The sequence below is a fragment of the Manduca sexta genome, chromosome 18 (assembly GCF_014839805.1).
Source record: "Manduca sexta isolate Smith_Timp_Sample1 chromosome 18, JHU_Msex_v1.0, whole genome shotgun sequence".
NCBI classification, from domain to species: domain Eukaryota; kingdom Metazoa; phylum Arthropoda; class Insecta; order Lepidoptera; family Sphingidae; genus Manduca; species Manduca sexta.
The window spans coordinates 6577637-6597234 of record NC_051132.1 but is presented as its reverse complement, the minus strand read 5'-3'; the positions used below and the strand labels follow the sequence as shown (position 1 = coordinate 6597234).

The 19598-nt window shown below is 33.6% G+C and overlaps 2 protein-coding genes across 3 annotated transcripts; both read left to right on the top strand.

Moving 5' to 3' along the window:
• Nucleotides 1-4708: 4708 nt before the first annotated feature.
• Nucleotides 4709-8668, top strand: LOC115453259 (peroxiredoxin-2). Its single transcript, XM_030181950.2, has 7 exons — nt 4709-4891; nt 4974-5022; nt 5484-5625; nt 6117-6252; nt 6650-6752; nt 7153-7281; nt 8426-8668. The coding sequence occupies exons 1-7, from the start codon at nt 4859-4861 to the stop codon at nt 8515-8517; spliced, it is 684 nt and encodes a 227-aa protein (XP_030037810.2). The 5' UTR covers nt 4709-4858; the 3' UTR covers nt 8518-8668.
• A 4123-nt stretch (nt 8669-12791) lies between these two features.
• LOC115454878 (cytochrome P450 4V2-like) lies at nt 12792-19157 on the top strand. 2 transcript variants are annotated; one of them, XM_037440272.1, is made up of 10 exons: nt 12794-13339; nt 13949-14038; nt 14317-14427; nt 15074-15259; nt 16078-16271; nt 16511-16577; nt 17353-17539; nt 17695-17846; nt 18167-18346; nt 18871-19157. In XM_037440272.1, exons 1-10 carry the CDS (start codon nt 13192-13194, stop codon nt 19023-19025), a joined length of 1470 nt encoding a protein of 489 aa, XP_037296169.1. In that variant the 5' UTR covers nt 12794-13191; the 3' UTR covers nt 19026-19157. The 2 variants fall into 2 exon arrangements, with proteins under 2 accessions (XP_037296170.1, XP_037296169.1); XM_037440273.1 differs by lacking the exon at nt 15074-15259 and having other exon boundaries at nt 12792-13339.
• Nucleotides 19158-19598: the final 441 nt, after the last annotated feature.

Genomic DNA, 19598 nt, shown 5'->3' with positions numbered 1-19598 from the left:
AATTCGATTAGTAATTAATCCTTATCATGCGAAAAATTTAAATTCCACTTTAAACCCGGAAATCTGGACATAACAATAGGTACTTAATGTTACCTACCTTATTTTGCGCAAGTATTCGATCGCCGCCAGTAGATACAATTGTAAATTATAATTAGGTTGTTACGTATTATTTTGAAGCGTTTTATTTGCTTTGATATTATTTTAGTATTCATAAGATACTGCCGATAAGATTATTCAATTTATTACTATGTTAGATATGAGCAAATTGTACACAATGAACAATGGAAATACAACTGATGGTTTGGTTTTCACTAATTAATGTAATTAAGCAGTGCTAGTGGTAATTATATATTATGCTTTTTAAAATATAAGGTGCGTTTGGGTAAGATCGGATACGGGATAAGATCCTATAACGAAAAAATAACACGAATCTATGGTTATTTTTTAGTTTAAGCTATGTAGGCGGCTACGCTGTCTCTTTTTGCCCCAACCTATATACCACAGTTGATGCTACGACCAAGAACGGGTGCGCTATGTGCATTGAAACAAAAAAGGTGGATTTCGCTTTTCTTAACATTTTTGAGACTTCTGTTTGATTTTGTGGACCTTATCATACTAGCATTATAAGCGTTATTAGAACGGAGTCCGAACTTACCCCGCGAAGGTCCGATCTTTTCTAAGGGTTTTAAATTTCTATACAGATATTATCATCTATTTTAAGCTTACACAGAGAGAATTGGAAGATGATTGAATTATCTCATAAAGTAGCATTAATAATAACCAGTTTCATGTATAAAATGTTGGTATCGCTTAAATATTTTATGGGAAAATAAAAATATTTTCGGGACTCCTCGTAACACACCGAAAAACCGTCCGAAATTAGCGAACGCACTCTACCATAAAATATTTACGCACTTCACGCATTATCTAATCTGATGATCTGGCAATTCCCGTTCCTAGAAGGCGTAATTCCCGCGTAAAAACAGAGGGTGTCGTCGTCTATAATAATATTATTTTCTTAGAAAATTTATTGTAAGTAACGCCCAGTTTCAGATTTTAATAACTTAAATATTATTTATTACACACCTCATTTTGAACACTGTCACTATCAAAGTATCCGAAACGTTTACATAATTATCAGCTCACGATTTAATAAATATCAATTTATAGTGTAAAAAAAAATATAAGTACACACAACAGTATATACAACTGATCGGTCGCAATTATATTTAAATCAAACCAGTTGGTAGTTATTGTGCGGGCTCCGTACAGGTATAATTATAATATTTTCTTGTTTTTCTAGGTCAGCTAAGTATTTATTTTATTTACCATTTACCATTCAAATTCAGTCGTGGATCTTTATAATTAGGGGCCCCTACATAGGGGCTTTTTAGGCTGTACCCCAGGGCCCGTAGATTTATAAGGCACCCAGTCCACATTAAAGACAATAGATATTTCGATTCATAAAGTTCATAAGAGTGTACCTGCTTATTATTCAAATATCTAATTGAATATTCAATTTTAATTTGAATATTGAACATTCGTTTAAAAAAAGTAATCATAGTGTACGTATAACTTAATACATTCATCATTTTCCATTCTTCTGCGCCCGCATTCACTGCGTCGTGTGAATTCACACGATACAGAACTTATCACACTTAGTGAGGAAACAGTTTCTAGTAAAGCCAGTAAGTGTCACATCCTTGCATATAAAGTATATAATGTATAAGTAAAGTTCCTCGCCGCATCTGTCTCATTATATGAAAGCGATAAACATAGAAACTACCAGACGGATACCAATTGAATTTAGTATTTATGTAGATAGTTTGTGACCTCGGTGAGGACATAGGCTACTTATTATCTCGGGATTTTTATGCTGGCAAAATTGCACGCGGGCGGGGCCGCAAGAAGAAGCTAGTTTAAACTACTAAGTATAAACTAGTATGTACTCGTTGTTCCGCTCGCTTCTTGTTAATAAAAATATTACTATCATTGGTTAAATACACTACTGTCGATTAAAAATCATAAAACAAACTAATTTCTGGACTAAATAAAATAAATCTTGGATCATTGGCTTTATTTCCACGAACAGAAAGTTTAATCACTTTAATGTAACTACTACTTACATAAAAGTGCAACACACATACTATGACGTTTTATCTCATTACGAAAGTATACATACATACATAGGTTTTTAACGCTTGGTTGTTTTACGCATACATCACAGTTTTATACGTGTGTGTACTTACATCAACATTTGCTTATAATATACTAGATTTTGCTCGCGGCTTCGCCCCCGTGAAGAAGTTTTCCGGGATAATTTTTTTTCCGACTTACATAATATACCTACTTAGGTATATTAAGTAAGTCGTTATATTAAGTATGACCAAATTACATAAAATCATAAATTGTAGCCTATTGGTTATTCTGATGTATGACCAATATTACTGTAAAGTTTCATCCAAATCAGTTTAGTAGTTTTTTCGTGAAAGAGGTACGTACAATACATACGTCCATCTTCACAAACTTTCGCCTTTACGATATTAGTAGTAGGAAGTACCGTAGTACGTCGTCAGAAAGGAAAGGTCATATGGATCATATAAGCCGTTTCCTTAAATTTTTTGACTTAAGTAGTAGGTAGTTGACTTCGTCACCGAGCATGATATTATTACCTAACTAAGTACCTAGGCCTACTATCACATATTACTTAGAGAAGCTATGCTTTCTATTATGTAGAATAATAATTCCATAATGTATTACGTTTTACTAAAAAGTTACATTTACCTACAATAAGTAGGTAAATGAATTTCCATCGTTGCCTAAAGGACTACAATTAAGACGTCTTTGCGGCCCATAATATATAATAAAGGTTGGTATTACGGCTGTTTTAGCTGATGGTCTCAACTGATATACCCATTTTTTTTTATTTACCTAATACATATCATAATGGACTCACATGCAAAAGAGCATAAAAGTAAAATTAAAGCAGTGGAAATGAGAGCGTTAAGAAGCATGTGGGGTGACTATGAATGATAGAGTTCTGAATACTAGGGTGATGGATATGTGTGAAGTGACAGAGGATGTAGTTACCAAAATTAAGAAGGGTATGCTAAGGTGATTTGGGCATTTGGAGAGGATGGGTAATAGGAGACTGGCAAAGAGGGTTTATAAGGCGAATGTGGATGAAAGAGCCGGTAGGGGTCGAGCGCACCGAACCTTCGAATGTCAGATACTTATATGACTTTCTTAGTAAAGGCCAAGTCAAAAGTACTTACCTACTCTCAGCCCCGGATCTTGAATTTTTTCGATGCGGGGTAAAATTTGGAAAATGTCGCCCCCACCCACCTATATTTTTACCTTTATGATGTTCATTATCATTTTCCGCCCCGCGGGAAATAATTTTAGTATTGAATGTACTGTATGTCTCCGTAGTGAACGTTGCATTAATGATGAGTTATGTATTCGTCTGCCAATTTTGAATTTGCCGGCCTCTGAATTCGCCCCCAGGGCATGGGCTCCGGCTAGCCCCTCCTTAGATCCGGGGCTGCTTACTCTGAATGTATTGGTGAAACTCTAAATTTCGTGTAATTTATCATTAATTTATTAAGATTTATGCAAAATATACAACACTATAATAACATTAAGTGTAAGTATATTGAATCAAGTTGAAATTCGGGTAAACGTTGTGAATTAGAATGGATGCGGTAATTATAACCTACAATTAATTATTTAAGTAATAGCGACTTAATGACTAATGACTTTAATTAGATATTTATGTAAGTAGATCTTTTACTCTTAGTGTTATGTATTGAGTGTTACTGTAAGTAATGTTTAGGTATGTTTGTATTTTGAAAAATTTTAGCTAGGTAAGTACTTATCTAAATATTCCTTAATTATCTATCTAATAGTGTTGATGATGTGTGATAATTAAAATGATATGTACTTTAGGGATAAACGGACCAGTAGGAGCTAATTAAAGTCATATTGATTCAAAAATTTGCTTTAAACCACTGATAATCAAATTACTTATTTAGTTAATATAAGTAACATTCATTTATAATTCGGAGTACCTATGTAATATTTAATTGTGTTTGGTCATGAATCTTAGCACCTGATCCATATTGGGCTACTAGGGATAGAGTGGAGCATCTTGAATTATGAATATTTTGATTTAATACTGACTCGCCTGTAAAACTGCCTCAGTGGCGTAATTGTACTGCAAGCGCGGTACAAAAGCGCACACAACATACAAATTTGTGCCCGACGTGGCGTTAGGCTCGCCCTCTATCACATGATGGGACGGAACACACTTAGCGAAAAGTGGGTGCCTTGGTTGCGCCTCTGCATACCCCTTCCGGGATAGATGCGTGATGTGTATGTGTGTGTGTTTATGAAATATAATAAAACGTACGTTTACGTAGTAAGCATAAGTCTTTATTTGCTATAAAAATATAATTACCAATATTTGTTTGAATTATTGGAAGTGTCATTACTTGGTATTGCTGTACATAGTGTTAAGGTAATTACCCTGGCGTCACTCGTCTCATTTTACAATCGACTATCAGTTTCAGCTAATTTGTGAATTCGTTTACATTTCGCCAGCGGCGACGAGAGAATGATAGTTATTATTCTTCCAACCTGAGTGTAAGACTAGGCAGTATAGACGGAAGATTGCAGCCTATCCTCGGGACGAATAAATAAAAAAAATATATATGTGACATTTGACAGTTGACAGCAGTCAGTAGTCATAATATATATCCAAAAAAATCTGTCTCTACATCTCGTTGTTGAAAAAAGGAAGAATTAAAAATATTGTTGTGTTACTGCATCCATTAATATTTTCCAGTTAAAATCCAAAATGTCCTTATTCGTAAAACAGTTGGCTCGTAGGGTAAGTAGTAATTATTTATGTGGTTTTATTAACACTGATAATTATCATTTACACTATTTAAACACATTTATTTCATATTCAGGTCATCAGCCCTGCACTAACGACCGCTAAGAAAGTAAATTTTTCCACAAGTAAGTGTTAAAAATCAACTTAGTTACATAACCTATAAAACGCCGACTAAAGTTCTCACTGATTTATTCTAATGAATTTCTATTACCGACAAAGAATATCATAATCTTCTGCAATACTAATGACCATACATAATATGTAATATAAAGACGAAACTTTTTATATCCAATGTGGTCATTGTAAGCGTAATGTTCAGTATTATTTTGTATTAATTATAGTTATTCGGAATATTCTGAAACATAGTTAGGTCAGATAAAAAAGTTAACTTATAAATTTTTTTCTTTTAAATGTGTGACGTTGAAGTCATTAATTATTCATTGAATGAGTATTTGATCTTGACTCTTTAACCCTGTTTTTGATAATTTTTATCATTTATAATTCAATTACTATATTTATATAAACTTTAACACAAAAAGTAGGAAATTAGTATGATTAAGTATAAAAAAATATTTTGTATGTGCAGCCAGTGCAGTTTTTGTTCCGAGGGTACAAAAGCCAGCTCCAGATTTCTGTGCCACAGCCGTTGTAAATGGTGAATTCAATCAGCTAAAATTAGCAGATTTTTCTGGAAAATATGTGGTTCTGTTCTTCTACCCATTGGACTTGTAAGTTGATAATCTTACTTAAATATTTTTCTTTGTTTTGTTTATTTATAAATGCTATTATGTAAGGGTGGTTTATAACATAAGAATGTGATGCAATCTTCAGTAATATTCAGAGTTTTCTGACCCAAGCTTTTTGCTTGGAATATTTGACTGCCTACCCTGATACCTTAAGCGAAAAGATTGTCCAGTCTACCTTTTGTTCCCTGTGCCCAAAAAATGTGTCCCATAAAACTGCTCAGTATTATAGAGACATACCTTAGAAGCACTACATGCTTTCACGCAAGGGAAGTCACAAGCAACTTTTATAAAATGGAAACAACCTAATGCATAATTTCCATAGTTTACTTTAAAAGTTTTGTCTAAATTTAAAGATAGACTTGTGGTTTAGAATAAAAGAAATTGAAATGTGAATAGGTTAAAATAGTTTAGTTTGATATAAATTTTTCTATTCTCTTTATTATACTAATGATATAAAATGTTCTATTTTACAGCACATTTGTCTGCCCTACTGAGCTTATTGCGTTTAGCGAGAGGGCTAAGGACTTTGCCAGCATTGACTGCCAAGTGATTGGTGTCTCCACAGACTCTGAGTTCAGTCATCTTGCCTGGGTTAACACACCCAGAAAGGTAAGAGAGCATTTGAAATATTAAATGTTGTAATTTTTCATTTACTTTTTAAAATATAAAAAAAAAATCGATAATTGCTTGCATGTGTGAAAGTAATAACATTATTTTTTGATTTTTCTGTACTCTAAATGGTGTATATAACAATCATAACACAAATTATTTTTGAGTATGTTAAGATCACAATGAACTTAAAAGTTTTTAAATGTTTCCTTTATATTTCATTAGGATATTTCATTACTTTTAGTATAGGTTATATTTTTGTAAATATTTATGAACTTTGCCTTGTGTGACTAATAATATTTAATTAGTACATTACAGGTACAAAATGATAAAACAAGTGATGTTAATTTCGATTTGAGAACCACCTAGACAAAATATTATAAACCTTTTTTGACAGGATGGCGGTCTGGGCAAACTGGACATTCCCCTGCTGGCTGACTATAAAAAGAAGATCTCGCAGGATTACGATGTTTTATTGGATGACGGGTTTGCACTTCGCGGTAAGAATCTAGTTTATTATAATTAATTAAACCTTACATAAAAATATTTATTACGAAATTTTCTTATTTATTTACTTTATTGTACACAAAAAGTTGTTTAGAAATGTTTGTCAAATCTATATTTCATATTTGCCAATTACAACAAGGTTCAAGTTGAATTGTATATCCATTTTGTCTTCACCAAATTCGGTCGTCCTCATTCCATCTCAGATTTTAATAAACAATCTTAATCGTTTTTGGATCGATCGCTGAAAACAGGTGAATTGGATTAAAGTTTGAAAAGCTAACTGTTAATTATTTATTATATTGTTCATTATCGAGTTTGATCTGAAGATAGGAGTTATTATTATCCTTAGTCCATTAAATTTGTCTGTAGTTTTGAAAAATATTTTACTTTCAGGTCTGTTCATCATTGATAGGAACGGCGTGTTGAGGCACATGTCAGTCAACGACCTGCCCGTCGGTAGATCTGTGGACGAGACCCTGAGGCTGGTAAAGGCTTTCCAATTCGCTGACAAACACGGAGAAGGTATGATAGAGTTTATAGATAACTATTTTCGCTGGCCTCTTGACGAGCATAATAAATCCTTATGTTTACGCGAATGTTAAACATCGAAATAAAACGAATGTAAAATATTTTTAATTTGATCTCTTGACTAGCGTTATTGGCGTTCCTGGGATCGAAAGTTGTTTAGAATTTCAAAAATAGAACGGTAGGTCTGGATAGACCTTAGATTCAAATTCACAAACTTTACCTTATAATATAAATAATATAGAGAGTACTCTCAACCTGATAATTTACTAATTTTAGCCATTTAAGTAAGATATTATTTATTAGAATACTGTGTCGTCAATAAATTCATTTAAATATTTTAGTATTATATAGGGATTTATATGAAAAGCATGTCTGGTCAGTATTGTTAGTATGAAAAGTTGATAACTTATAAGTTTTCTCAAAGGTAACACGATTGGAAACGGCTTCTTATGAGCCTTCGTCATCGGAAGCTAGTAAGTACATCGACTATGACGTGACAGTGTCTCACTCCGCAGCATGTACGAAATGTTTCGCTACAAGATTATCTCGATTAAAACAGTTAATTTCTGCTACACTTTTGTTAATTATTACAACATTTCGACGTATGTAGGTAGCTTTAGGCCTCAGCTATGTGTCTTCACTATACATATTGCACAATATTGCATGTCCCGGGCGGCGCAGGAGGATAAATTTGGTTGTGTCACGTGACTGTTTCATATCCATAAATTTTTAATCGTATTTATAAAGGGCTTAATAGCTGGTGCGGTGATTTTGATTGATCTAAGATGGTGGTAAACGAAGTAAGTGATACAATATACAAACATAACAGATAGGATGCCGAATTTATTGAAATACATTTGACAGGAAAAATATTTAAGGTCACTTTATAAGTCCTATTTTTTTTTAATCTTTTGGGATCTCCTTTTCACTTGAATATAATTAAAAGAGGTTTACTCACATTCGTAGGCCATGAAACAAAATATTCGAAATGTAGAGAAATAAGCTTTATAAATATCGAAACGATTCTATTACACTGTCAATGTTAGCGATGCACTACATCACTAAACAACAAAGCTTGATGAACAATGAAAATATAAATTATAATTATTAAATCTAAATTTTGTTTTTTTTTTTTTAGTGTGTCCAGCGAACTGGAACCCAGACACGAACGCTGACACCATCAAACCAAATCCCAAGGAGAGCAAAGAATACTTCAAGAAAGCCAATTAAATAGTTGTGTCCAGTATTGATGATTAAATCCCAGTAATTTGCTTGAATAAGCGATTTTTGCATTAAGCTTCGTGTAGAGAACATGTAAAGGGCGGTGGGGTTGTAAAATATTTTTATGAAGTTACCTTTAAATATACCTTTTTTCGTTGAATATGTCTTTTTTTATCCTTGCATGACAGTCAAAAATGAATTTCATGCCAAAACTTAGAATATTATCTTCCGCAAGTTATTTTGACTATTACTAAAATAGTAATAGTCAAAATAACTTGCGGAAGATATAGATATAGACTGCCTCGGTGGCGTAGTTGTATTGCACGTCCGGTACAATAGCGCTCTGAGGTCCTGGGTTCGAATCCCGGGTCGGGCAAAGTGGTATTTGGGTTTTTGTGCTCAGTATCAGCCCGGAGTCTGGAATTTGTGCTCGATATGGCGATAGGCTCGCCCCCTATCACATCATGGGACGGAACATAATTGGCGAAAAGTGGGTGCCCTAGTTGCGCCTCTGCATACCCCTTCGGGGATAAAATGCGTGATGTTATGTATGTTATGTATGTACTAAAATAGTGATTTTTACTATTACTATTATTGTATTAAAATTTCACGCCGAGCTGACTTGTGCAAATTTTGCAGCTTGCAGGACTTGCGGCGAATCGCAAGTATATACAAATATTTGCTGCTATTGCACACGCTTCTGGAGATTCTTTTATTCTCTGATTCGTAGTAACTAGTCTTAACTAAGGTGAAAGTGCAAAGTTGAGTGCAATAATGTAAATATTATCGATCGACGATGAATATTGCATCCTTCGCTCGTCACCACAATTATGTATCCTATTATAACCTGATCTGACTCTGTAACCTGTTGTATATTATATGTTCGGCTTGGTTGTAAATATTATGACATGGAAATCGAAGTCTGGACATCTCACTCCAAAGTTACGGTATACGATGCTTCTAAATTAAGGAAACAATAATTCAAAATTATTCATAGGTAAGTATTATTTTTTATACAAGCATGATTAAATGACTGCCTCAGTCGCGTAGTTGTACTGCACGCGAGGTACGTTACGGCTCAGAGGTCCCGGGTTTGGATCTTGTTTCGGGTAAAATTGGAGGCTTTTCTACTCAACAGCAGTCTGGAGTCAGGAATTTGTGTGTGTCAGTCGTACTATAATACAACTACGCCACCGAGGCAGTCAGTATTGTATTTTTTAATTAAATTAGTTTGTATTTTATTATAATATCTCCATTACTGAATTTACAGTTGTTTATTCCGTTTCGATACAAAGTAACGAGCAATTATAGCTCGTGGATTATAATCTGGTTTTAATAATCGCCTATTCGTTTTTAATTACGTAATCACTACCTTTGGTTGTTTTATGCGCAAACGAAGTCAGATAATAAAATGCAACATTGTTTTAATTTAAACAAGTTGTATTGATGGTTCCGTTTGTTATTGAAAATATAAATTCTTACATAATTTATAAAACAAAAGTCCCTCCCGCCAGGCTGTTTGAATGGGAATTCAAAAACTACCTAATAGATTTCAATTACATTTAGAAAGGGGGAAGTCTGAAACCTTGGGAAGGGGATGGGCTACCATTTTATTCTGGTTTAATATATAGAGGTATTTTTATCCTGGAAAAACTTCACGTAGGCGAAGCAACAAGAAACAGTTAGTTATATAATGAGAGGAGTGTTTGCGTCTTCGGAAATCTTACGCACACCATTAAACCAACAACATGCTGACTTCGTTGGTTTACTGCAAAATTGTGATATCATTTCAGTCGAACCGGTCTAGTCCTGTAGACAAATGTCTACAGCGTAGCTCCTTGACGTTAAAAAATAACCTATCTATCTATATCTATCTTCTATCTATACTTATAATAAATCTGTAGAGAGGTCAAAACTGTACATGAAATATATTTCCAAAATAACTATCAGGGGGTGATTAGGGATCGATACTGATGCCAAAAATGCAATTAGTAAAATTTTTGTCTGTCTGTCTGTCTGTCTGTATAACCGTTATAGAAACAAAAACTACTCGACGGATTTTAACGAAACTTTGTACAATTATTTGTCATACTCCTGTGCTGGTTATAGTATACTTTTCATCACGCTACAATTAATAGGAGCAGAGCAGTGAAGGGAAATGTTGGGAAAACGGGAGAAGTTACTCCATTTTTTTAAGCTTCTGTCGCGTGTGCAAGCTTAATGGTTAAAGCTACACAGAAATCATGTATGACGGAAATGTTCTCCTTAAAATTATGTAAAAAATATCCCACCACAGCATATGTCTATCTTTTATGGTTGACTCACAATAACACGTGTAACTCCCGATAGCTTAGCAGTTCGAAGCATTCTCATTATATTTGTCTACTCTTACGTTTATAACACTCTCAGTCATCCCTAATTATAAAAGTTAACATTATTAAATATTCCATAAAAAGAATCATAGAAATCGGTATAGAAACACCAAAGTTATACATGAAATACGCTAATAATAAGCCATCATGCGTGAATACTGAATCATGCTATAAGGATTATTTTTGTATATATATAAGGTCGCGAACGCACAGGCAGGCGGCTTGCATGGCACCTAGAGGCTAGCGAATCACCTAGCGAGTAGCTTCGTAAAACGAACATTCTCGAACGTTCGCGACCGGCTCCATTTTTGAAGTCCGAAATCCACGCGGGCGAAGCTGCGAGCGGAAGCTAGTCTGTAATAAAATAGTAAATGCTACACAGAAATAAGCAACGATCTCTTATGTAGGTATATTGCGAAATTGGGGCATAAAGTAAATTGCACATGATTGTAAAGCCCAATATGATATTTTAGGAGGAATGTTTTACCAATAGATAAAGCGTTTACACCATAAATCAAAGGATCATAATCTCTTTTTTCAGGTTGATCCCGAATAACCAATCAAAATAAGTATGCGTGTCAAACTTTTTTCTGATTGGTCCGTTTTTGCGTCCGATTTGAAGATAAAGATTGGGGTTGTTCGTTAAAATCAACTGAAATAGTAGTCGTTCTATTGTTGATAATGAGCTTATATACCGATTAAATAGGCCAGTATAATTCGGTATGTAAAGTATTTTTTAGGTACATTTTTTTGTATTTTTATTTTGTTGAGTAGTCTATTTTATGAGACTAATTTATTTCTTTTTGAAATCTATGCAATATATTTTTTTATATAATTTTTTAAACTTTTTATGTGATGACGTCACAAAGTAGGCAGAATAACTAAGACCTTTGCCAAGTTTGGGGGTGGGGAAAAAATAACATTTTCTTTGCCTCAGTGACAGCTATAACATTGACAACAAAGGTTGACAATACGACAAAAATCATAGTTCATTAGCTAACTACCATTCTGCGTACCATTATTAGTTTCTGTTTGGATGCTCGTAGGGCTTTTGCGTTAAAGTCATATTTTGTAAATGCAATACTACGTTTTAGAAAACCTGCGAAATTTGTCACCCTTACATAATGAATCGATCGACGACACTTTGACTAGCAAATAGTAATTATCTCTTATCAACCGACATTCTATATGGACCCCATTCCGCTTGCATCAAGTGCAGTGGGGTCACTGCAGTCCCCGTATTAAGAAAATACGGTCTGGTGTGTCCATAAATTTTAAAAGAAAGCCTTTTTTCAAAAGTGGACTTCCATAGGCTGAAGATGAATTCCGTCATAGTAATTTAGTATTTCTGAACTATAAAGTGGTAGGTTTGCTATTATGTTTTGTAAAGTTAATGAAATTGTCGAAGGCCCAAAACGTTCTACCTGTATTTGAGAGTTGTTAACATAGAGACGATTTTTCTATCGCTATTGGTGTTTATTGAAAATGTGGTTATTTACAGTCGAGTCATGCCTCAAAAGTACATCTTATTCCTATGTAAATACGGTTTAAATTTATATCTTAGACTTTTATTCGAAACATAAAAAAAATAAGATAAGGTAAAGTTTGTTATGTATTTAATGTATTTAATAAAAATATACAAACATTGAAATGTTTAAATTGTGAATAATGCTGACCCCGGTGACACGAAATTATCGTAATGATTAAAATAAATTAATTTATGCTGTAAACAATATTATTTCATTGATAGTTAATTGTAAATATATACAGTGAAATATTTTTATGACATTATATTTTTGGGACCTGTATTAGAGCTTGGTTGATTATGACAGCCGCCGTGGCGTAGCGATTAATGAGCTTGTTGAGAAATAACACGCAGTAGGTTCAATCTGCGAAGAGATCAGTTTATATTTTGTTTTACGAATATTTACTTCACGATTCTAAGATGTTCTTGTTGATGGTAAATATAAAAACGTATATTTATACACGGTGTATTAAGAAATCCTATGGTAGACTCCTATCCTATAACTGATAAATTATCCAAAACCCTTACGTTAATAAAATTTTGATTACAATTATTGTAGACAAGTACTTATCTTCAGATTTAGAATTTGAAAAATTCTTAAACAGGTCTTAAAAATTAGGCAATATTCGTATTTGGTTTTCATTTAATCGACAAGCATGTGTATCTACCTTTAGGTATACGAGTAACTTATTTAGGTCTAAACATTGCCAATCTGCTGACCCTAACAACGCTATAAATGCTAACAAAGTAAGAAACTTGTAGTAATAACTAACCTTCTCAGTGGTAATGTTGTTTCTAACACTTGTGTGTTGCATTTGTTTTTTGTGGGTTTTGTGGAAAAGAAAATGGAAAACTGCGTATTCTTTGCCTCCAGCTCTATCAGGAAAATTACCTTTAATAGGACATATTCATCATTTCTTAGGTGATACTACCCGTAAGTGTATTTTTATTATACAGTCATTTTGATATTCCGTTAATAAATACATATGAGTCTTTACCTCTGCTAACCTTGGGCCTAAAATCATCTATAGATAGCGAATATTTCCACCAAAATCCCAGTTTTACTTTTCTGATTTTTTGATCATCTTGTGGTTTAAGTAATGCTAATATGGCCTCTGCGTGAACCTATTTCTGACTGAAAATGTAATGTTATTGCTGCGACGAATTCTCTTAGAATTGTAGTAGTGGCATGAGGGCTCGTAACATTATAATTATTTTTTATTTATATTTAATTTCTCTCAATTTTACCCTTTATTTATGCCTACGGTTCGAGTTACTTCCTGTAGTTTTATTGTCATTAACATAAGTACCTACGTGGTTTAATTTGGTAACACAATAACCTTACTTCGCTTCGGTAAATATTGACCCTTGTAAGGCCCAGAGTTTATATATTTAAACGACAAATATATGCGATATTATAGGGAATAAATAAGTTTAGAAGAGGTCAATTTAGTCCGATAACATAATTTTGTGATTAAATACTTCATTTAAAAATAGTTAAACTAAAATACCATAGTATTATGATTTAATCTTGAATCTATAGAAATATTTGAAACCCTGAGGAAGATTACTGAGGAGTGCGATGAGAAAGGAGGCGTCATCACATTGTCAATAGGACCGATGACACTATATGGTAAGGATTTTTCAATGATTTTACAAAATGAGGAGGTTATTTAATTCAGCCTAAATAATAATTAGCTTATATCAAAGGAAAATAAATATAAAAATAAACAAAAATTCACAAATATGTTTTCATTACAGTGTAAACTAATTATCCATAATAACCTTATATTTTATTATTCGTGTAGTACTTTTGTGTCCGTGTAGCTTATCAATACCTTTATGAATAAATACAAACTAAATTAATTGTTAGATCGCAGGAGGGTAATCGTTTTGAAACCTTCTTTCCAGGCATTACAGATATTGACGATTGTGCCACCATTGCTAATACGAGTTACAAAAAGGCTTTTTATTATGATTTCTCTAAGCCTTTGGTTGGAGAAGGAATATTTTCTGCTGATGGTAAGTAAAAACAGTAAGGACAGATTAATAAATTAGGTGTTAGACATGCGTTACTTCCAAAGGATTAACATAGATTTTTGAATGCTGGGGTCTTATAAAATGTTACGATGCGTTACAGGGGCGGGAGGGGAGTCTCGTACAAAGCGTTAGTAACATTGTTTTTTTTTTATTTTAAAACAATACCAAAGGTATTTTAGCGATGTTCCGGTATTTCCGTATTATCCGGGGAACTTTAAAGTCATCTGCAAATCGTATTATTGTTAATTAATATAAATTAAGTGTACATAAATAAATGAATTATAATGTAATTAAAATATCGTAATTTTAATCACATAAACAAAAGGTTGTCTACAGTTTTAACTCAACTACTTTGAAGCAAGGAAGGGTAATATTTTTAACACCCTATGTATGTATGTAGTGCATATGTAGCGACGCTTTTTCTGAATCGGTTTTGACAAATGAGGTGTCTATCGTTTGATATTTATTGTTATAGGCTATATATTATTCCAGTTTTTTTAAAGTACTTATTAATATTTACATTTTACTTTATAAATATTTACCAATGTAATACAATTTAAGTTCCAATAACATGAGTTGAACAAGGTTCTGACGATTCTAAAATTGACATCAATTTAACTTTACACAGTTCCAAAATGGAAATTACACCGAAAACTGTTGAACCCAGCGTTAAATGTGCAGATATTGAATGGCTATATGGGTATATTTAATAACCAGTCAAAGAAACTTGTCGAAGACCTTGCTGTGGAAGTTGGGAAAGGATCGTTCGATCAGTTCCGTTATTTGCTATTAAATAATTTAGAGACTGTGTTCCGTAAGTGTTATATTTTTTTTCTATTTCCTTTACCGCCTCATTGGTAGAATGACTATATTACATGTACCGTCGAATTGGGCGAAGAGCAATTCAAGAATAAACAGAGAAAATATTTACGTTGAGTTATTAAGAGATATTTTTTTCCAAAATTTAAGCAATAGGCAATATTAAAAATAATAATCTAATAATTATTGAATCTGTACAATGATTCCTTATGATTACACGAATGTTAGACATTAAAATAAAACTATTTTATAGCTGTTTTAAAATAGAAAATTATTATAAGAAAATTATAATATAAAAAACAAGATAAAATCCGTAAAGTAGTTTTATTTGAATCTGTACATTTTTAATAATATGCTTAGATAAGTCTCTCCCATATAATACTAGCTGCGATCGGTGTCAAGGTTCGCTGATCCTTTTTATTCGGACCGGTTTTAAACGTTTGCATGACTGCGTAGTATCTAACTGTTAAATCTAAAACATATATTTAATACTTATTTTAAGTAGATCCTCCCCGTATTAATATGATTATTCATCTAATCTGCATGGTGTAGATGCATTGTATTCCCATTGTAATCCCGGGTATAAGTGATATTGCCTTTTTGCTCAGTATCGGAGTTTGGAATGTGCCCAAGGTGGCGATATGCCCCTATCACGTCTTGCTATTTAATGACGCCTCTTTCTATACCTTAGGATATTGAAGGGGTGAATGCGTGTAATGTTAAGAATTTTTGAAATGAAAAATGAAAAGGGGTGTTCTAAGTATTATTATGATGAAGGTATAAGATTTTTATTTTTAGGTCTATATGTTACAGAGACTCTAACATGCGACGGGGACGGATACACTCCGCTGAACGTTGAATACGTTGAGAGCGTTCAAAATATTCTGAACATTTTGACAACGAAGTTCTTGAGAGTCTGGTTTCATATCCCGTTTGTGTATTACTTCTCTGAGCACAGGAAAGCGGAGTTGAGATGTTTGAAAATCATACACGATATGTCAAACAGGGTATGATTTTAATAACTAAGAATGTATTTTTCTCGTAGTGATAAAGTACGCCACTGCACCAGATGGTATGTGGAGTGGGGTTCAATAGAATTACTTTATGTTTAATTTGATACTGCTGATACTTTTTTTTTGAGTCACAATAAATATTGAATTTAATGAAAGAGAAAATATTGTCTAAGTTTTCAATAAATTTGTTCTAAAGTTTTGCTTGCGGCATATTGATGGAATTTTACTTTTAGATGATTGTTAAGAGAAAGGAGAAGTTGAAAAATATGGTACAAAACAATTGTTATCAAAATGATTCAGGTAGGTCAATTTCTTTATTAACAAAATTATTAAGTAATCGTGTTTTTTACGTTCATTTTGTGCATGCCAATATTTAAATTTCCACAATCATAAAATGACTATTTCAACGAAGAGGATTGCTTCTTATCATATTCTACTACTAATGATTCCCAAGAATTTTGAAACGATTTTATTTTTTTTCTATATGGGCAAGGCATAGGCCCGTGCTCAGCAGTGGGCAAGTATATAATACAGGGCTGATATTATTATTATTATTGTTAAGGCAAAGTTACTTCATTGTATCTGATGATAAGCGGAGTAAGATCTATATAGAATGTTTACTGCTGAGAGATGATTACGCCTCAGTAATCGACACAGTTATGCCGGCCTGTTAGAACCTAATATACATAGGCTGATCCCGGAACGCCACTCACGTAGGCCATTATGGCGGGTTTCAACACCTTATTTATATAATATCAGCCCTATGTTATATACTGCCCCACTGCTGGAAACGGGCCTCCTCTACTACTAAAAGGGATTAGGCCTTAGTCCATCACGCTGGCCTAGTGCGGGTTGGTAGACTTCACACACCTTCGAAATTATTATGGAGAACTTCTCAGGTATGCAGGTTTCCTCTCGATGTTTTCCGTGACCGTTGAAGCAAGCGATAATTCACAAATAATACACATATATCGGATACTCGGGTTTTGAACCAGCGGACATTCGTCTCGGCTGTCCGTTCCACCTCCCAACTAGGCTATCGCCGCTTTAAGCACCTTATTTATTTTATTTAAAGGAAAAAGCAAGCCACTGATTGATTTGATGCTGCAACTAGCAGACGACGATGGCCTCACCGACCAGGAGATCAGAGAGAACATAGATACGTTCCTCATCGCAGGTTTTGATACTTTGTCCAGTGCTTTGACGTGCATATTTGCTACGTTAGGCTCATATCCAGATGTTCAGAATCGAGCTTATGAGGAGTAAGTTATTATTGTGTTACATAATAGCTGATGACTGGCCTCGTCTCTCTGTGTGTAAAATAATTAATTGATATTTATTGGTAAAATTAAATCGATGTTCTTATAATGTATCCGTATGTTTACCTCACAATTGCTTTTCAATTCATATGTTTCAGGGTACTAGAAATATTTAATGATCCCGATAAGGATGTAGACAAAAATGATTTACTTAAATTAGTATATGTTGAAGCAGTAATTAAGGAAACTATGCGGCTTTACCCTATGGCGTTTGGAGTTGCCAGATGTACGGATACCGAAGTTAAATTAAGTAAGTTGAAGTTAATAACTGATGATACATTCATTTTAAGTTGCGTAGTACAAAGGAGCAATTTCAGAATCAAAACAAATATTTCGTTCTTCACTTTCATAATTCACATTAATGAAAGGAAAATAAGGTTATTTAAAGGGTAATATCTCTATGTACTTAAGTAATTGAATAAAACTAGTTATTCGGGATTTTTCGCGGTTATGATTTAGTTTTAACTTCCCGATGTTTCAAAGGCTTTCAAACCTTCATAGACACGGGGCGGACTGATATGATGATCGTGCGAAAATCTACGTACTTAGTTCTTTCTCGAACATTTTCAGAAAACTATACTGTTCCAGCGGGTACGAATTGCCTGCTTGGATTCTGGAGTATGCATCGTCAATCTATATGGGGTTCAGATGCGCATCAATTCAGACCAGAGCGATGGCTGAACCCGGATACCTTGCCTAAGAATCCCAACGCATACGCCCCGTTTAGCATCGGGAAACGCAATTGTATTGGTATGTCGAAATATTGGATCAGATATGTGGTAGGGGCGGAATGTAGTGTTATGTCTATAGCATGAATGAGTTGACTCAACTGGAATAACACCATTTTTATACAATCCGTGTATTTTTTTATAAGGAGATGACGTTCCAGGAGAATACGTTTAGCGCTATAAGCGTCAAAAACAAATGTACGACAATTCATTTTGACTCGTCAGACTCGACAGCAACAAGCGTTAAACATAAATATAGGTACGTTTGTACATAAACAGTCTTACTTATAAAAAAATCACAAAGCTATGCTTAGTTAAAACACAAATTTACTCGATCAGCTGTAAGCCAAAACCCGCCATCTTGCCTCTTAATAAGGTTTAAACTAAACCGATGATGTTTTTGACAGCTATTTAAGGAATTCTTAACCACCACTTAACGCTAAAATAAGTTTATAAGTAAGACTGATAGACTAGTATCATTTGTTTTTGGCGTTTTGCAGCGTAATGTGAATTTCCTCCCGGCTTAGAGTATTTCTTGTTCTACAGGTAAATCTTACGCGATGATGTCCATGAAGGTGTTGGTAGCTCACGTCTTACACCGGTATAGAATCACTGCTGACGTCTCCAAAATGAAGATGAAACTTGACGCCGTACTGAAACCAGCATCGGGATATGACATTTCTTTGGAAAATAGGATATAAATATAATATGAATCCTCAATAATTTAATTTAAACAGGAATTATGTACCTTTGTAATAGTAGATTTAAGTTCTTTTAGTAATAAATATTATACTTACTGTCCGATACAATTGATAAAAGTACTTATATCTACACATTTTAGTTATATTTAATTTCGAGAAAGGGCATTAAAGATATCAAAATATTGAGCTAAAACCTGGATTCTTAGAAGCGGTAAACGCGTGACATTATGGTAAAAGTATACTGATGACTGATATGTACCAGCCCTTTTTGAAATTGTATATTCAATTAGATGATTTATTTAAAGTTTAGAATATATAATAAATAATCATAATCACCCCAGAATCATATCCGATGTCGCCTTCCACACGTAAATAATAAATCCTCATTTGATTATGTTCGACAGTAACACTTCGATGAAATATTTAGGTCGATTTCTCAATCGCAAACAGAATATTAACAAAGCGACAGTTCGCATCCATAATATGGAAACAGATCGTTTTCATATCTTCAAACGGTAGTAAGACCAGCGAGGCTGATAATTATAGGAACATTATTGTCGATGGCGAGCGAAA

What these genes read in the sequence shown, in the direction of transcription:
- LOC115453259 (XM_030181950.2), top strand. Translation starts at nt 4,859, where the DNA reads ATGTCCTTATTCGTAAAACAGTTGGCTCGTAGG. An exon ending in TAAAACAGTTGGCTCGTAGG is followed by an intron (nt 4,892 to 4,973) that starts GTAAGTAGTAAT and finishes TTTCATATTCAG; the next exon opens with GTCATCAGCCCTGCACTAAC. An exon ending in TTCTTCTACCCATTGGACTT is followed by an intron (nt 5,626 to 6,116) that starts GTAAGTTGATAA and finishes TCTATTTTACAG; the next exon opens with CACATTTGTCTGCCCTACTG.
- LOC115454878 (XM_037440272.1), top strand. Translation starts at nt 13,192, where the DNA reads ATGTTGTTTCTAACACTTGTGTGTTGCATTTGTTTTTTGTGGGTTTTG. An exon ending in TAATTTAGAGACTGTGTTCC is followed by an intron (nt 15,260 to 16,077) that starts GTAAGTGTTATA and finishes TATATGTTACAG; the next exon opens with AGACTCTAACATGCGACGGG. An exon ending in GGATACCGAAGTTAAATTAA is followed by an intron (nt 17,847 to 18,166) that starts GTAAGTTGAAGT and finishes GAACATTTTCAG; the next exon opens with AAAACTATACTGTTCCAGCG.